At 37.7% G+C, this 20,010-nt stretch overlaps 1 protein-coding gene across 4 annotated transcripts in view; it reads right to left on the reverse strand.

The window, feature by feature from the left end:
• The window catches only part of Malrd1 (MAM and LDL receptor class A domain containing 1), a 698,598-nt gene that overhangs the window by 620,845 nt on the left and 57,743 nt on the right, over positions 1-20,010 (reverse strand). For all 4 annotated transcript variants that reach the window (XM_055593928.1, XM_055593929.1, XM_055593930.1 and 1 more), the window contains exons 5-7: positions 10,587-10,688; positions 8,477-8,623; positions 4,811-4,983 (exon numbers count right to left, since the gene is read on the reverse strand). In XM_055593928.1, coding sequence (XP_055449903.1) covers positions 4,811-4,983; positions 8,477-8,623; positions 10,587-10,688 — 422 coding nt within the window. The remainder of the gene's footprint in view (positions 1-4,810; positions 4,984-8,476; positions 8,624-10,586; positions 10,689-20,010) is intronic.

Raw genomic sequence — 20,010 nt, forward strand, 5'->3', positions numbered from 1 at the left:
AAGGGTGGTTCAATATATGGAAATCAATCAATGTGATCCACCACATAAAAAAACTGAAAGAGAAAAACCACATCATCATCTTCTTAGATGCTGAAAAGGCATTTGACAAAATGCAACATCCATTCATGTTTAAAGTATTGGAGAGATGAGGGATACAAGGCATATATCTAAACATAGTAAAGGAGATATACAGCAAGCCTATAGCCAACTTCAAACTGAGCGGAGAGAAAATTAAAGAAATCCCACTGAAATCAGGGACAAGCCAAAGCTGCCCACTCTCTCCATATCTCTTCAACATAGTTCTGGAAGTTCTTGTTAGAGCATTAAGGCAGATGAAGGAGATCAAGGGGATACAAATTGGAAAGGAAGAAGTCAAATTATCACTATTTGCAGATGATACGATGGTATAACTGAGTGACACCAAAAACTTCACCAGGGAACTCTGACAGCGGACAAACACCTTCAGCAAAGTGGCTGGATACAAAATTAACTCTAAAATATCAGTAGCCCTCCTGTAAACAAAAGACAAAAGGGCTGAGAAAGAAATTAGGGAAACAACACCCTTCAATATAGCCACAAATGACAGAAAGTACCTTGGTGTAACCCTAACCAAGCAAGTCAAAGACTTGTATGAAAAAAAATTCCAGTCTCTGAAGAAAGAATTAGAAGAAGATATCAGAAGATGGAAAGATCTCCCCTGATCATGGCTTGGCAGGCTTATCATAGTAAAAATGGCCTTCTTACCAAAAGCAATCTACAGATTCAATGCAATTCCCATCAAATTGCCAACACAATTCTTTACAGACCTGGAAATAAAAATTCTCAACTTCATATGGAATAACAAGAAACCCAGAATGGCTAAAACAATCCTCTACAATAAAAGATCTTCTGGAGGTATCTCCATCCCTGATCTTAAGCTGTACTATAGAATAACAGTTATAAAAACTGCATGGTAGTGGCATAGAAACAGAATGGTGGATCAATGGAACCAAACAGAGGACCCAGAAATAAACCCATACACTTATGGACACCTAATCTTTGAGAAAGATGCCAAAACCATACAATGGAAAAAGATAGCATCTTCAACAAATACTGCTGGTCTAACTGGATGTCTCCATGTAGAAAAATGCAAGTAGATCCATACTTATCACCCTGCCCAAAACTGAAGTCCAAGTGGATCAAAGACCTCAACATAAAACCAGACACATTGAATCGGTTAGAAGAAATAGTGGGGAAAACCCTAGAACTCATTGGTACAGGAGACAACTTCCTGAAGAGAACACCAACAGCACAGGCTCTAAAAGCAACAATCAATAAATGGGACCTCATGAAACTGAAAAGCTTCTGTAAAGCAAATGATACCACCATCAAAACAAAATGACAGCCTACAGAGTGGAAAAGAATCTTCACTAACCCTTTATTTGACAGAGGGCTAATATCCAGTATATATATAGAACTAAAGAAGTTGAAAAACAGCAAACCAAGTAATCCACTTAAAAAATGGGGAACAGAACTAAACAGAGAACTCTCTGTAGAGGAATATCAAATGGCAGAGAAACACTTAAAGAAATGCTCAACCTCATTAGCCATTAGGGAAATGTAAATCAAAACGACCCTGAGATTTCACCTTATACCCATTAGAATGGTGATGATGAAAAACTCAAGTTGACAACACATGCTGGAGTGGTTGTGGAGAAAGGGGAACTTTCCTCCATTGCTGGTGGGAATGTAAATTTGTACAACCACTCTGGAAATCAATCTGGTGCTTCCTCAAGATCCAGCCATACCATTTCTAAGCATATATCCAAAAGAGGCTTAAGTACACAATAAGGACATTTGCTCAACCATGTTTGTAGCAGCCTTATTTGTAATAGCCAGAAGCTGGAATCAGCCTAGATGCCTCTCAACTGAAAAATAAATGCAGAAATTGTGGTACATCTATACAATGGAATATTACTCTGTAATGAAAAATAAGGAAATCATGAAATTTGCATGTAAATGGTGGAAGCTGGAAAGGATCATCCTGAGTGAGCTGTCCCAGAAGCAAAAAGACACACATGGTATATACTCACTCATATAGACATATAACATAGGATAAACCTACTAAAGAATCAATAAATGGGACCAAAAGATAAACCTACTGTACATCTAAAGAAACTAATTAAGAGAGAAGGAACCTACCACAAAGGGCCTCTGAAAACCTCTGCCTTGCAGTCTATCAAAGCAGATGCTGAGCCTGATGGCCAACTGTTGGGCAGAGTGAATGGAATTTTATGTAAGAAGTGGGAAATAGTAAGAGCTGGAGAGGACAGGGTCTCCACAAGGAGAGCAACAGAACAAGAAAATTTGAACACAGGGTACTTCCCAGAGACTCATACTCCAACCAAGGACTATTCATGGAGATAACCTAGAACCCCTGCACAGATGTAGCCCATGGCAGTTCAGTGTCCAAGTGGATTACATGGTAATGGGAAGAGGGACTGCCTCTAACATAATCTGATTGGCCTGCTCTTTGATCACCTCCCCCTAAGGGGGGAGCAGCCTTACCAGGCCACAGTAGAGGACAATGCAGCCACTTTTGATGAGAACTGATAGACTAAGATCAGAAAGGAGAGGAGAACCTCCCCTATCAGTGGACTTGGGGAGTGGCATGCATGCAGAAAGGGGAGGGAGGGTGGGATCGGGAGGGGAATAGGGAGGGGCTTATGGGGGGATACAAAATGAATAAAGTGTAATTAATAAAAAATTTAAAAAAAAGAGAAGACCCTGACTAAAATGTCAATCCCCATCCTGAAAGGCAAAGAGGCTGGACATCAGAAGAAGAAAACAGGAAACTACCTAGAAACCTGCCACAGAGGGCCTCTGAAAGGTTCTGTCCTGCTGACTACCAAAGCAGATGCTGAGACTTATGGCCAACTGTTGGGCAGAGTGGATGGAATCTTATGTAAGAAGTGGGAAATAGTAAGATCTGGAGAGGACAGGAGCTCCACAAGGAGAGCAACGGAACCAGAAATTTTGAACACAGGTGTTCCCAGAGATTCATACTCCAACCAAGTACCAGGCATGGAGATAACCTAGAACCCCCTGCACAGATGTAGCCCATGGCAGTTTAGTGTCCAAGTGGGTTTCATAGTAATGGGAAGAGGAACTGCCTCTGACATAATCTGATTGGCCTGCTCTTTGATCACCTCCCCCTGAGGGGGGGAGCAGCCTTACCAGGCCACAGAAGATGACAATGCAGCCACTCCTGATGTGATCTGATAGACTAAAATCAGAAGGAAGGAGAGGAGGACCTCCCCTATCAGTGGACTTGGGGAGTGGCATGCGTGAAGAAGGGGGAGGGAGGGTGGGACTGGGAAGGGAGAAGGGAGGGGCTTATGGGGGGCATACATAGTGAATAAAGTGTAATTAATAAAATAAAATTAAAAAAAAAAGAAAAAATGTTCAACCTCATTAGTCTTCAGAGAAATGCAATCAAAAAGACCCTGAGATTTCACCTTACACCCATCAGAATGGCCAAAATAAAAAACTCAAGTGACAACACAGGCTGTAGAGGTTGTGGAGAAAGGGGAACCTTCCTCCACTGCTGGTGGGAATGTATTTTATATTTATAGTATCTCGATGTTGACACCTTTAAATGTTTGAAATGTGAAATAAATAAAGTTAGAATAAAGACTACCTAAGTCTAGTGCTGTATAGATAGGTCAGTGGTTAAGAGCACTTGCAGTAAACCTTACTGAGGATGTGGCTAAGAAAATTATTGAGAGGCAGTCTTGCCCATATTAGAGAAAGAGGACAGGCTAGAAAAACAAAAACTCTAACAGTGTCTGTTTTTGTATGCTATAGACACACACCACAGTCCAAGGATGCACAGTGTAGTTAATGACTAGCCTATGTTCTGAATCTTCACCAGGAGTGAAGTTTTATCATTGCTCCTTAGATTGCCCTCCTTAGAGACCTCCTAGCTGCTCCTTCCTGTTTATCTATTTGTCAGTTTGAGAAAATTACAGCCTCACAACAAAATGCATAAAAGCAATTCAGGTGGACCACTAAGAGCAGGTAATATGCAACTAGGAGTTAGTCAGATCCCTGACAGGTTGGGAAAGAGGGAGAAAAGCCATTGTTGAATAACAAATGTGGTGAATTTTCTGACTTTTCACCCTCATGACTGGAGACAAAGGCCTGGCAGAATTTTTCTTTCGTTGTAACCCCACCCCACTCTCTAGCAGATGACCAGTCTAGGCTGGTCAAATAAGCTCAAGACTTGAGTTCAACCTCTCTACCCAAAGTTGTGGGGCTATCAGCTTCCCTTTCTTTGTTTAAACTGAACCCTAAATTAGAGGAAGAAGACTCCCACTCTAGCTTACTAAAGACCATTAAGACCTCCAGCCCTGTAGGAAAGGCTCAAAGGCTCTCCCTCTGTCTTGAAGATGGATTTCTTTCTTTGTGCCCTAATGTGTATACTTCTTCATCTTTAGTAGAAGTAGTTTTCATCTATTGTGAAAAGAAAAAAAAAAAAAAGAATACTTTCTGCTCTTGAAGAGGATCTGGGATTGGATAGCAGTATACATGTGGAGGGAAAAAGGCTGGTGGCATTTATACCTCCAGCTACAAGGGTCCCATACCTCTTCCGCTCTCTAATGGTATTGTACACATGTGGTGGACAGGACAACAAGCAGGCAACACATCCACATAAATAAAAATTAGTGGAATTTCTGAAGTCTATTATGACTGAGAAACAGGGAAGTATCAAAGAACAGAAACATCATATAATTCAATGAATTTGAAATAAGTGCTAATGTTTTCTTACCTTATTATTGTACAGCTTTACCTTCAGAACACTGTTTTCCATAGTGTAATAGAATTGCAGATGGCATTTCCTGCCCATGCAATGACATACAGAGCTGTTGAAATATGCACTGCTCTCTGCAGGCCCAAAAGCGGAAGCCTGGCTGGCTCTCATCCACACAAAGTATCCTAAAACTTAAGACAAAAGAAGCAATTTAGGAATGCAATTATGTGTTGTACTTTTTTAAACAAAACTTTTTGTAGAGTTCTCAAAGGCAGGCTTGAAATATTTTAATTTAAAGGATATTGTGCCTGAAAATGATTCTACCAACAATTGATAAGCTTTAATTTCACATGTCAATTCACTGCTAATTTCTCAAGATGATGTTTAATAGCAACTTCAATGCTAGAATTCAATATTTCCATAAAAGAAATCTGTGACAGCAAAATCTTACACCACTAAATTAATATTCTGTATCATTCTTTAATGCTGTGGATGTGTGGATGTGCAGTCCTGTGCATGTTCGTGGTTTAAGTACACATGCGTGCACAGATGGAACCCAGAGGTCAATGTCAGTCGTCTTCCTCAATCACTGTCTACCTTTTGTGAGGCAGTAACCATTCTGAGACTCAAGGCTTGACAAGCAGGCAAGACGGGCTGGTAGGGAAGTCCTGGGGAACTCGCTCTCTCTGCCTCCCAAGCAGCGAGGTTATAAGCATGCCACCATGCCCAGCTGTGTTTACATGGACTCTGGGTCCTGAAAGCAAGCACTTAACTGAGAAAACATCATGCTAGCCCAATATTCTCTTAAATGTCACATTGCGGTTTTTTTCTTTCATCAAAAAGTCATTGATTTTCCTCTTTTTTAATGCCATGTACTTGTAGTTTTCAAATAAAAATTTTCAAGTGACATCAGAAGAAGGAGAAAAGAGGGAACAAGTCAGGAGCCTGACACAGAGGACCTCTGAAAGGCTCTGCCTTGCAGACTATCAATGCAGATGCTGAGACTTATGGGCAACCTTTGGGCAGAGTGCAGGGAATCTTATGAAAGAAGTGGAAAACAATAAGATCTGGAGAGGACAGGAACTCCACAAGGAGAGCAACAGAACCAAAAAATCTGATCACAGGGGTCTTTCCTGAGACTGATACTCCAACCAAGGACCATGCATGGAGATAACGTAAGACCCCTGCACAGATGTAGCCCATGGCAGTTCAGTATCCAAGTGGGTTCCATTGTAATAGGAGCAGGGACTGTCTCTGACATGAACTGATTGGCCTGCTCTTTAATTACCTCCCCCTGAGGGGGAAGCAGCATTACCAGGCCACAGAAGAAGACAATGCAGCCACTCCTGATGAGACCTAATTGACTAGGATCAGAAGGAAGGAAATGAAGACCTCCCCTAACAGTGGACTTGGGGAGGGGCATGCATGCAGAGGGTGGAAGAAGGGAGGGATTGGGACGGGAGGAGGGAGGGAACCACAGTGGGGATACAAAGTGAATAAAGTGTAATTAATAAAGAATAAAAAAATGCTGTCTCTGTTGTTTTTTTTTTTTACAAACCACATGGAAGAAATAGTTATCTATAGTCTTATGAACTACACCTCTAGATTTTGTAGTAAACAAAATATTGTCAATTTATTTTCGTATACTTAAAACAAATTTGGATTGTTCTCGAATCAATAATATCGATAATACAAAAAACAAAAAAATCTGTTATTTATTTTGCAAAATTAACATCAGAAACTCATTCCTCTGAAGGTTAATAAATACTCCTATAGCTGCTTAAAAAGCTATATAAACTATCAAATGAAAAGCCTCATATCAAGCATGGAGTATATCTTTTCGAGTTGTTGGTCATTGGTGTCCCATAGGTTACGTCACATACTATTGGCCACGTTAATTGCTCTTGGCAAACCGGAGTAAGGAAGCCTAGTGACAGTGCACTTACCAAAGAGATGCAGAAACACCAACAATGCCCATGAAGAGCCAATTCTTAGATTTGCTCAGTAGACCAGTGAGGCCTTGAGGAGCCAAGCAATGCCATGACAAAGCTCACTAAGCAATATGAAAGGGAGAACAAAGAGAAAGCAGGGTATGCTGAGGGGGAGAAAGAAGAAAACCAACCCTCACGCAACACAATTTCTGAAACCATGACCAAAATGTATTGCATGAAAAAAAAAAATCTATTTTCAATAAAAGAAAGACAAAAACAAATACTAAGGACTTTTAGATTTTTTTTATACTAAAAACATTCAGTCTGTGTGTGTGCATTGTGTGTGTGTGTGTGTGTGTGAATTGTGTGTGTACATGCCCATAGGGGCCAAAGAGGCTGTCAGATCCCCCAGGTCGTCATGAGGCAATCCCTTCATCTCCCCTGCTGGGAACTGAGTCAAGTTCTTTGTGAGAATGCAGATGCTCTTCACAGCTGAGTCATCTCTTCAGGCCCCACTTTAGGTTTTAGTAAATAAATGTGGTATTCATATGTTTCCATTAAAATTAAGACTGTCAGGCCACTGAGATAGCTCAGCAAGTAAAAGTGCCTTCATGGCAAGCATAAGCCAGATGATCTCAGTTTAATTCCCAAATTTATAAAGTGGTAGAAAAAAAAAAAAAAACAGAAACAAATCCATACATGCATTCCATGAAATACCAATGCACACACATGCTCACACTTACAAACATGCACACACACACACACACACACACACACACACACACTATGCATACAATAATAATAGAAAATTTTGAATTAAAAAAATATCTATATTAGCTGGGTTTGGTGGCACACACCTATAATCCCTGCACTCTGGGAGGCAGAGGTAGGCACATCTCTGTGATTTTGAGGTCAGCCTGGTCTACAAAGCGAGTCTAGGACATCCAAGGCTATGCAGAGAAACCCTTAATATATATATATATATATATATATATATATATATATATATATATATACACTTATAATATAAAAAGAAAGGAATATATTGTTTTATATATATTTATAAATATATGTTTATAAATATATTTTTATTTATAAATATACATATACAAATTTATATATTTATATACATATTTTATATAAATATATTTATAAATATACATATATAAATAAATATATATTCTATGTAATGTGTGTGTATATATATTTCTTTCTCATGAAGAACCTGACTCAGTTCCCAGCACCAACATGGTCTGCCTCACGACGCCTGCACTCCAGCTCTGGGGGACTGACATTCTCTTTTGGCTGCTGTGGGCATGTGCAAACACACACACAGACTAGATACATACACACACTAAATTTTTTATTAAAAAACTAATATTCCTGAGTCAGGGCAGGAGTAATGGGGAGACATGTACCCAGGTCAGAATAACTCACATTAGAATAAGAGAAGGAAACAGTACTGCAGTGACAGAAGAGCCACTGGACTAAAAGGCTTTCCTTTGATTTTATTTATACTGATACATGTTGACAATAAGAAAATAACAAAATTAAAAAGGAAAACAGCCAGTGTAGCATAATTTTTCTTTAACTGGGTTAAAAGCATTTTATTTTTTACCTTGAATATCTATGCAATGACACACTTTTATTTATATGTATGCTTATCGACACCCCTGGCTGATAGTGCTAACGCTCATCATAATGCAGCAGGATTCTAACACCCATATGAACTACATGGTATTCTGTTTGGTACCTTCATCATTGCCACTTTGATCCTGCCAGGGCACAGAGTCCAGTGAGGGGACCTCACTTGCTTTTGTGCACATCCAAGAAGTTTGCTCAGCATCTGCCTCAGCTGCCCAGCCACACATGTCAAAGTCAAATCCACAGCTCTGACACACTAGAGAAAAGAGCAAAAGGCATCAGGAGATTATTTCAGTATCCTATAGTGAGTGCTTAACCACAACTGGCTATTACAATAAACTAACAGTTTCTGCAAAAATACAAGGGCACATTGCTATCTTGAACTTTTAATTCAGTACAGACTTTAACCCAGGCAGGTGTATCCAACCTTCTACAACTGGGATGTGATGCTTTCATCTACAGAGTTCACGCTGGAGATCTACATAACTGCATTACAAAAAGATATCACATACTGTTTTTTTTCCTTTTTTTTTAAGCTTTAAAAAAAGTAAATATTATTAAGTGATGGTTTTCTTTTTTTTGTATTTTATTTTTTTCTTATCAGTTACATTTTATTAACTCTGTACCCCAGCCGTGTCCCGATCCCTCATTCCCTCCCTCCCTCCCTCCCTCCCTCCTCTCCACCATGCCCCTTGCCAAGTCCACTAATAGGGGGGACCTCCTCCCCATTCATCTGATCCTGTTTTATCAGGTATCTTCAGGACTGGCTGCAAAGCTCTCCTCTGTGGCCTAACAGGACTGCTCCTCCCTTGGGGGGTGGGGAGGCCAAAGAGCCATACTGTTTTAAGTAAGTTTGTGTTTGGGCTCAATTCATAGCTATCAAGGGATACAAGCAACCTACAGGCCCAACACAGCTGCAAGCACAACTAAGTCATTCTATTTTGCAAAAGTTTTTCATTTGATAAATTTGGTTCTTCTCTAATAAGAACTATTGGCTTAAAAATGAGATTTCTAGTTTTTCTTGCATCATAGCTGTAGAATAAATTGTAAAGTTTCATAATGCTTCTCCTTAGCTTCTTTATAGAATTATAGTCATTAATTTATTTGCCATATATCATCAAAGTTAAAGTTTAAAAACCAAATATTGTATGTGATTATAAGACAATTTTTGTTGTGTACTTGAGCAAATTTTGGGTATATACCTAGGAGTGGTATAGATGGGTCTTGAGGTAGCACTACTCCTAGTTGTCTGAGAAAGCGCCAGATGGACTTCCAAAGTGGTTGTACCAGCTTACATTTCCACCAGCAATGGAGGAGGGTTCCATTTTCTCCACAACCTCTCCAGCATGTGCTATCACTTGAGTTTTTCATCTTGGCCATTCTGATGGGTGTAAGGTGAAATCTCAGGGTCGTTTTGACATATGACAGGAGTCTACCACAAAAGGCATCTGAAAGACTCTACCTAGCAGTGTTTCAAAGCAGACACTAAGACTCATAACTAAACCCTCGGCAGAGTGCAGGGAATCATATGAAAGAAGGGGAGTTAGTATGATATGGAAAGGATAGGAGCTCTACAAGGACCAAATATATCCGGGCACAGGGTCTTTTCTGAGACTGACACTCAACCAAGGACCATCTATGGATATAACCTAGAACTTCTGCCCGGATGTGGCCTGTGGTAGCTCAGTAACCAAGTAGTTTTCCAAAGTGAGGGGAACAAGGACTATTTCTAACAGGATCTCAAGGGCAGGCTTTTTGTCCTCCCCCCCCCCCCAGGGGAGGAGCAGTCCTGTTAGGCCACAGAGGAGGACTTTGCAGCCAGCCCTGAAGATACCTGATAGAACAGGGTCAAATGAAAGGGGAGGAGGTCCTCCCCTATCAGTGGACTTGGAAAGGGGCAGGGAGGAGACCAGGGAGGGAGTGTGGGGTTGGGGAGGGAATGAGGGAGCGGGATACAGCTGGGACACAGAGTTAACAAAATGTAACTAAAAAGAAAAATAAAATTAAAAAAATAAGACAATTTTTAAATGGTATGATTTTATAAAACATCATATAGAGTAGATGTGTTTAATCTTGCCACTGTTTTATTCAGTCGTAAACTTTGACACCCAGCTAAAACTAAGACATTAAAGCCAACAAAAGTTGACATGTGCATGCTCCTGTAGCTGGTCTCTGGGTTTCCATTTCAACAAGACTGGGTATCTCAATTTGACACTTACGTCTCAAGCCTTCATTTGCCGAATCAACTCTGCAAGTTTCCATATCTGAACAGCGTAAGTCCTGCTTGGTTTTTGCCACTTCTTGACATGGTAAAATTTCATCTGTTGAATTTACAGAATGGTCATAAGCGAGATGTAGAGGCCTTGGAAATACTCACATCTCCCTCAGAATGTTTCCATTTAATAAATATATCCTAAATACCTGTGTAGTAAAATTACAAATTCATGATCAGAAAAAAAGAGATGAAAGGAGACAAAGACAAAGAGACAGGGACAGAAAGAATAAAGCAACATGCCACTGGTTCTATAGTAGATAGTGGTAGTGTCAGTCAAGTCCCAAACCAAGCATCAGTGTTTTTACAGAAGCAATCCACAATAACACTCAAATGAAGAGCATAGGACTATCACTTGTTCAGGGAACTAATATGTAGATGACATCCTCTTACACTGGAAACAAGGTTACTCTTGAGCTACCTTCTCTGAAGCCCTTTCACATTTTAGATAGTTTGGTGGTAGAGATTAGACTTGGCAGTAGCCTTGATGTCCTCCTTGTTCCTACTGCTACTTGCAGAAAATTCCTGCTTTTGGGATTTGGAAATACTTAATTTGGTTCTTTTGACATTGGTGTCTCTCAGGTTGCAAATGGTACAGGAACTCTTTGGTCTTTGAAAATTTGGGCTTTGGACATTTCAACATTTGCTTTCATTTATTTCTCAGTTTGATGATTTCCTCTTTTATTCATTCCTGAAGAAGAACTTTGATGAAACAGGGAACTCCACTGAACCTTCAACTTTTACTTCTGTAAGTGCTGCCAATTCTCATAGGCTCCAACTCTGATGATACTGAATTCTCCTTCTTATAATTTCAAGTGGCCCACTCTGCAATGATTACCTAACAAGTATAGCTCATTCCTTTTGGTAACTCAACTCTAACAAGGCATTCATATGTTTCTTAGTGACACAAGTAAAGAACAGGGTGCATATATGATGGTAATACCATGTAATCATACCACCTACAGGCCCTGGAGCCATCTTAGTTTATCTGAGAACATTCCACAGTGTTTGCTCAAAGACATCTTCAGCATACCGGCACCTGTCATTCTATGGTCCTACAGTGTCTTCAGTTCCTTTAATACTATGTCAGTATTCATTTCTTTTCTTCCAGTTGGTAAGATAAGATGCCATTCCCTTTATCATCTCATGCACTTCCTATACTCTCAAAAAAAAAAAAAAAAACCCTAAAACCTAAATATAACTCTCTTTCTGGTCTGGCCTGTATTTATACAGCAAACTGGCATAAAGTCATGCAGACTAAAATAAGTTCATATTGTGACTACCCAAATCATTAAAAGATTACACCCCAACTTTCTTCTTCTCAATTTTAGATAACTGTTTGTGTCTTTCTCATTCTTTCCCACCCTATTATTATTTTCAGTTAATCATCTTGCTTCACACTTCACTGGGAAAATGATAGAAACTGGAAGAGACCTACACAAGCGCCACACCCTCCAGTTAGTGCTTTTGTGGGTTCTCCATGCTCCTCTCCATGCCTTGTCATTGTGCAGAAATTTCATATTCTGTGTATTTAAGGACTTACTCCAGTAAGTCTACCCTAGCTCCTCTACAGCCACATAGTCTGTTTCCCTGTGGGATCATTCTCTTTGTTTCTCAAACAGCACCATTTCGTCCATGTTCAAAAGACTCAAGGCCTGAGCTTGCTTCTGTAAGCACTGCAGACTCCTGTGAGGTCCAACTCTTCCTATGCTTACTCTTGATCTTGTCCTAGTAAGATTTTTTCTTAACGTAAAATTCTTATTATATAAAATCTACTGTTTAAGCCATTCAAAACTGTTTACTTTGGTGCTGTGTTTTGCACTGTTATACAATTAAAAAACACTATGTACCTCCAAAATATTTCATGACTTAAAAAAAAAATCTCATACCTGTTACTGGCAAGATCCCATTCTCTCCACTGTCTCAGATACTACCTTCATTAACTGTGGATTTACCCACTCTGTACTTCTTACCTCAGCGAAATAGTCTGGCACATGGTCTCCTAGACCTAACTTCTTTTTGCCTAGCATGGAGCATACTGCCTCCATGCTATAGCAAGTAGTGTATTTTATAACATTTTATTCCCACCCTTCCTAGGTTCAAGGGAAACTGCAGCTATAAAGGCTGACCTCCAAAGCACCGTACCTGTTCACTTTTCAATCCTCAATATACTATTCCATAACACTGGATGTTATGGAGTAACATTGCTCCCTATTCTTGACTTCTGCAACTTCCCTGGCCTATGGAATGGGAAGACAGAGAATGGTATATTCTCTAAGCTCAGCACACGGTTTTCTCTTATATGACCAGATGTTCACATTGAGCTGTAGCCAAAGCTCTATTTCAGACCTATCTGGACTTCAACTGAGACATCCTCCAGCAATCTTGGTTCCTTCCCTTGGATGTTTAAAAACTACCTCCAAAAAATGGGCCATAATCTAAATTTCTTTTCCTCTGCCCAGACTTTTGCCTTTTTAATCATAACTAATAAGAAAACTGTCCTTGTGCTTCACAGCATGAAGTTTGTAATCTCTCGCTCTTTTTCCTCTTCTTTCCCTTCCTCTACTCTCTCTCTTTATTAACTCTACACCCTCTTCTCCTCCCTTCTCCTCCGTTCTCTTAGCAGTCACTCTGTCAGAAAATATCTCCCTTTTCTGCAAAATACACTCATGATTCCATTATGATTATCAGTTCTGGCTCAGGAAAGCCATCTGATTCTGTATTTTAGTAACATTTTCGTTTGACTCATGATATTATATAACCCATGCTCATCTTCTTATCTCTATCATCCTTCCAACTTCTAGGAGTAGAGCATGTACCTCCAGAATTTGCTATACTAATAGAGGCAAAGATGACCTTGAATTCCCAAGCTTCCTGGTTTTGCATTTTCCGTAAAGAAAGAGGGAAATATTTTCAAAGGATTCCCTTCTACGAAGGAGACAGAAAAGCCATTGCCATGATCTCTAGTAAACCAAGCTTACTCCTGCAGGCTCTTGGGTTAACATATTTTCCTAATGTGCACATGTCTTGTTCTCTGGACCCTTTGGCCTTTCTGCTCAATTACTATCTATGCCTTTAACATCAACATGCTGAGTATGCTATTTAAAACTTTAACCTTTCATCCTCACCTCTGGTGCTTTGACTCAGTCCTGTGTTATCTTGCTCACAACCTAACATAAAATACATTTTTTATCTATTTGCTTATTGTCTTTTTATACCTAAAAATATAAGTTCCATGAATGTAATGAGTATTAATCGTCCTTTTGGTATTGTTTCAATGCCTAGATATATATCTTGACAGAGTACAGATGTTAAATACACATTTATTTCTTTAACAAATAAGTAAATGACCAAAGAAACCAGACTGAAAGTATTTTAGGGTCTCTAGAAGTTATTTTATATTTTATTTGTGATAAAAGTGGATCAATTGGTAATGGCAGTGATTTACCAATACCTAAATATTCTGTTTTTCATTATGAGACTTTGAAAATGATGAATATGCAAATTGTCTTGAAAATAAGATACGCTGGAAATAAAACTGCACATGTAATTTCGAAAATGATGACAATAAATGCAGCTAGGATTCAACAATAACAATTTTCATGAAACAATTAAAATGTTAATTTTGTGAATTCATATCCGTGCTACAAATCTTCCCTTTAGAGGTCCTACTATTGGATATAATTCAATGAAATGTTTTATATTATCTCTGATTTACCACTATTTGTACAAGACTTTAAAAGTACTATAAGCAAAACTAGCAAAATATTAAAGTGTAAATTACATTCAATTGGGATGTATTTTGTATGGATAGGTATTAAAATTTTCTCTCTTTTTAAAATTTAACAACCTTTAGCTCCCTGCCCCAACCAAATTTATAAGCCCAAATACAAGTTTATGTTTGGATGTGGTTTCTTACATTGTCAATCAATAAATGTCCAGAAAGCTGATCTTATTTAATGTATTCAATACAGTGGCTTGCAATCACTTGTTATCATATTCACTTTTTTCTCTCCCTCTTCCTCTCCCTTCCTCTTTCTTTCCTCCTTTCTCACTCACTTCCTCTTTTACATTGTACTGCCACCTCAATTTACAGAAATACTTCACAGAGGTAGTTAAAATCTCTCATCTTCACTAGAAGGGAGGTTTTTAAACCATTCTAAACTAATGAAGTCACATGTCTAAGAAGAGTCATCATTCAAAGCTTATCTTACATAAACAGGTTGTATGCCAGTAATTTTTATTCATTAAATAAGAATTCCAAGTCCCAAGGCTGTAGCAGTGAAAGTTACAGTTGACATCCAATTTTGACCCTAGAGGTCTTAGTCAGTTAGTGTCACTTCTCTTTGATTTAATAAAGGATTTAGATTAATAATTATTGGTTCTTAAAAGGTTACTGGAAAGCTAACATTTTAAAAAGGTAAGTAGGATTTTAGCTGCTTAACTGGATAGTATTTATGCATCATGAAGATTCTAATTAAGCAATGATTTGTACAATGCTGTCATTTTACAAATACACTGAAGCAAAGTCTTGAAAACTCAATCAAAAATATTCACAGAATTTCACAATATTCTCATTATGAGCCACAGCATGCAATCATTATAAAAATTATAATCATCAATTTATTCAAGAATCAATCAGTGTTATTCAAGAATCACTGATTAAACATATTTTATTTCATCACAGTCACAAGCCAAGATTTCTATTTTGTGGTTGGTACTTAGGGAGAGTTCAAATCGATATTTCTTTGAATAGCTATACCATGAGCTTTGTGCCTTGAGAAGGGCAATAGCTCTGTAGAATGGTAATCCTGGAAGTGGTGGAAATGTCTGAAATAATTCTCTAATACAAAAAAAATCTTAATTTTATTGCTTCAGTTAAGATTAAGAAATAATAAAAATAAAATGATGTATTGTTATAAAGATGTTATTCTACAGTAAAAATGGACATCTCATACTAAAAAAATAGGACTATTTTCCTTGGAACATATAATTACTGAGGTATGCATAAACTGCACCATCTGTATATTTCAGATTTAAAAGGTACCTTTGCTTCATAACTTTTTATTTTTTTGTTGTTGTTTTGTTTTGGAGACAGGATTTTTCTGTGTAACCTTAGGTATCCTGGACTCATTTTGTGGATCTAGCTGTCCTTGAACCCACAGAGATCTGCCTATATAAATTTATTTTTAACTTACTTCTAATCAACTCTGCATTTATTTCTTCTTGATACCCTTGGTCAGTGTTCTGTAGATTTCTAATCACAGATACAACTCATATTTGTTACTTTATATTTATGATTTATTTTCACTGTACTACACATGGAACCATTTTTCTGATGGTGATTTCCAGAGGCTCGTTGTTTTTTACATGAAGATATTTGATTCTTTTTCTGACCTTGTCATCTGATACTATGAGTTAATTTTCCAGTTCTAAAAACTTTTAAAAAGTATATTCCGTGAGCTTGGTTGAATACATTATTCAAATAGGAAAACACCCTTTATCTATTCTCATCATGTGCCTTGTTTATGTGTATTGCTCTATATTACCACTTAGGACTTGTCATGTGTTGTTGAATTAGAGTGATGGATAAATGGACAATGTTTCCTGTTTCCAGTTATAGAGGAAAGTATCATCCTTTTGTCAATAGGTTTAATGTCAGCTGTAGGACTGGAGAATATAATCATGTTAAATAAATTTATAGTTTTTCACAGTATTTTGAATTTTGTCAAACAATATTTCTGCATCTGCAAAGACCATCACATGGTCATTTCTTCTTTAGTGGGTTTACATAGTGTCACAAACTGATTGCTTTACAAACATTGAACCAACCTTGCATTTCTTGAATCACTTCATAATATCCTTTATTTTGATTGAGTCTATACAGAAATCATCTGTGTTTGGAAGAACACTGACCATAAAAAGGGGATAATATGGTATTTTATGGATTTTGTCTGGATTTGTGTTGGGCAAATGTAGTCCTTTTAGAATGAAGCAGAAAGTATTTACTTCTAGTTTCTATACTGAAAAGAGCTAATTGCTTTTATTTTTTTTATAAATATACAGCACATTTTGCAAGTGAAATAATGTTGTATTAGGATTTTCTTTCCAGAAAACAGTTATTGTAAATCTTATTACACATAAAATTCTTCAGATTATCATGTCTTTATTAGTGAATATTCGTAGTGTGTCTTTGAGAGAATGTATCACAAATGAACTGGTACATACAGTTATTTGTAGTATTCTGGATTATTAGTCTAATAGCCATAACATCTTTTTTGTTGGCCTCCATTTTACTCACGTTATTGGTAATCTCTGTCTTCTGATTTTTCTTTTTTTTTTTTAATTTTGGCTAACCTAACAAAAATCTATTCGTTTTATTTATGTTTTATAACAAATGTCTTTTGTTTCTGTAGTTTTTTTTTTTTTTTTTATTTCTCAATCCCAATCATTGTCAACGTCATCATTTACTTCTCCTATATATGGTATTTTAGGTTCTCTCTGCATTTGAGAGGGAGATGACGGACAAAGAAGAAAAGAGAAAGAGTGAGAGAATGTATTTTCCTATTAAAAACCAGTGGTTTTTTTTTATAGTCTATAGATTTAATCTTCTTTTTTTCTTAGTTACAGTTTATTAACTTTGTATCCCAACTGTAGCTTCCTCTCTCATTCCCTCCCAATCACACCCTCCCTCCCTCATCTTCTCCCTACCCCTTTCCAAGTCCACTGATAGGGGAGGACCTCCTCCCCTTTCATCTGACCCTAGCTTATCAAATATCTTCAGGCCTTGCTGCAAGTTCTCCTCTGTGGCCTAGGAAGGCTGCTCCTCCCTCTGGTGGGGGTGGGGGAGATCAAAGAACCAGTGTTATCAGAAAAGGCTGTAGTGTTTTAGATAAGAATAGCCCCCATGGGTTCATATATTTTAACGCTTAGTTACCAGGGACTAGAACTCTTTAGTGGAGTTAGAAGGATTAGATGTGGCCTTCTTGGAGGAACATCACTGGGGGCGGGCTTTGAAGCTTCAGAAACCCATGCCAAATCCAGTCTTGCTGTCTGGTCTGTGGATGCAACTCTCAGCTACATTCCAGCACCATGCCTGTCATGTCTGCCGAAATGTTCCCACCATGATGAAATCGACTAAGCCTTTGAAATTAAAGCAAGCCCCCAGTTAAATGTTTTCTTTTAGAAAAGTTGCCTTGATCATGGTGTCTTTTTGTAACAATAGAACAGTGTCTAAGACAAAGGCCCACATGTTTCCCTTTAACCTGATTACCTTCTAGAGAACCAGTCTTCTGATGGAGGTTGGGGCTGACTGAGATGAAGACTCAAATTGGCCCTTAGCAGTAAAGTTTTAGTCCCTTAGTTTCCCCCCATTTGAGGACTGTGCTTGCTTTCTGTTTTGCCCCTGCAGTACAGCTGCACTATCAAACATTAAGAGTTACTGTTTTGTTTGTTTTGCTTAACCATTGCATTGTTTCAAAATATTTTTAATAAATGTCAATGGTTACACACTGGTAGATCATTTTGTTCAAGTATATTAGATTTTGTTTTTGATGAATTTCTGTGTATGTGTTCTATTTTTATTTTGGAGACATGCAATGAAGTCTCCAGGTATAAACATATTTTGCTTTTAATTCCAACATTATTTTTTTATTCATTTTGAAATATTATCATTGAAGCCATGCAAGTTGAAGATTGTGGGGTTTTGTTGTAGTCGTTGTTTTGGTAAACTTACCTTTAACCATTAGGCAGTACAATGTTTCTATTCATCATTGTTAGTTTCCATTGTACATTCCAACCCATATTGTGACTTTGATATAGCTACTCCCACTCCATGTTAGAGCTGTGGACTGTTTCTTTGTCCATCCTTTTATTTTAAGACACGGTTTCTGTGCAGCTTTGGCTGTCCTGAAACTTCACTCTTCAGACCAGGCTGGCCTTGTACTCAAAAAGATCTGCTTGCCACTGCCTCCTGAATGTTGGGATTAAATATACATGCCACCACTGCACAGCATCTTCGTCTTTTCCTTTTGTGGTTGTTTTTCTGTTTTTGTTTATTGAGCAGAGTCTTGCTTCAAGGTATCCTTGAACTGTGATCCTCCTGCCTCAGTCTTGGGAAAGCAGTCACAACAGAACTATCCTACCATGTCCAGCTTTTACTTTTCTTGCTTTTGATTAATATATGTAATTACATATAAAATGACATTTCACAGAATAAAATTGGTTTACCTTTTTATCCAAATTGACAATCTCTGAGCTCTAATAATAATGCTGAGTGATTACAATGAAGTTGGCAATTTTATTATCTTTTTGTTTGTCTCCTCTATATTTATTGCCTTTTTCTCACAATAGTATTCCCTATCATATTTTTTATCTTCACTATCTATTTCTCTTGGCTTTTGAGTGGATTATTTGAATATTTTGGTACATTCATTTTTCATATCTCTATTGTCTTGCATTCATTGTGGTCAATGAATATGCATACTTTAACATTTTTCTTAGCTTAAGTTAGTACTTCCAGCATAATGCAAAAGTTTTACAGCCCTAGAAATTCAACATAACTCATTTTATGCCACAGTACAGAAGATGTATATACATCTTCATACATTGAATGTACAGGGTTATATAGAAATCCTCCAACAGTAGATAGATAGATAGATAGATAGATAGATAGATAGATAGATAGATAGAATAGATAGATGTTGTATGTCTAAAATGTAAATATAATTATCTATCACATATGTTATCCTGTAATTTCTTATGCTTTAAGAGGGAGAAAATTACTCTATATCTAGATATTTTATAGTTGGTTGTTCTTTCTTTATACTTAAAGTTATTAGTTTTGCTCTAGTATTGTTTTTTATTTAATATTTTTTAATTTATTCACTTTACATCCCCGTTGTATCCCCTCCCTTGTCTCTTCCTGGTCCCACCTTCCTTCTCTCTTCCCCGCTCAGTTACCCCTAGTTCTCAGAAAGGGGTGCCCTACCATCTGACCCAGGCCTCTCAAGGACCCAGTCCTCATCAGGACTGCATGTATCCTCTTCCTCTGATTCTATGTTTTTGATTACACCTGTTAAATTGTCGTAGCATTTCCTTTTAGAGAGTCTGGTGATGAATACACCAATGGCAGAAACAGGGAATGAAAAAGACAAAATAGATTTTGAAAGAATAGAAAATAGAAATTTACTCTTAAACAGGTGTATTTTCAGTTCCTGAAAGAAAACTACTTACTTAACTCACAAACTTGTTCCTACTGATTACCTCTAATACAAGTACCAAAAATATATATTCAGGAGAATTTTGTGTTCCCTGGTAATGAAGGTAATCCATATAAAAGTTGACTGAACAATGACATATCCAAAAATATC

Source organism: Psammomys obesus, unplaced genomic scaffold (assembly GCF_907164565.1).
Source record: "Psammomys obesus unplaced genomic scaffold, mPsaObe1.curated_primary_1811, whole genome shotgun sequence".
Taxonomy (NCBI): domain Eukaryota; kingdom Metazoa; phylum Chordata; class Mammalia; order Rodentia; family Muridae; genus Psammomys; species Psammomys obesus.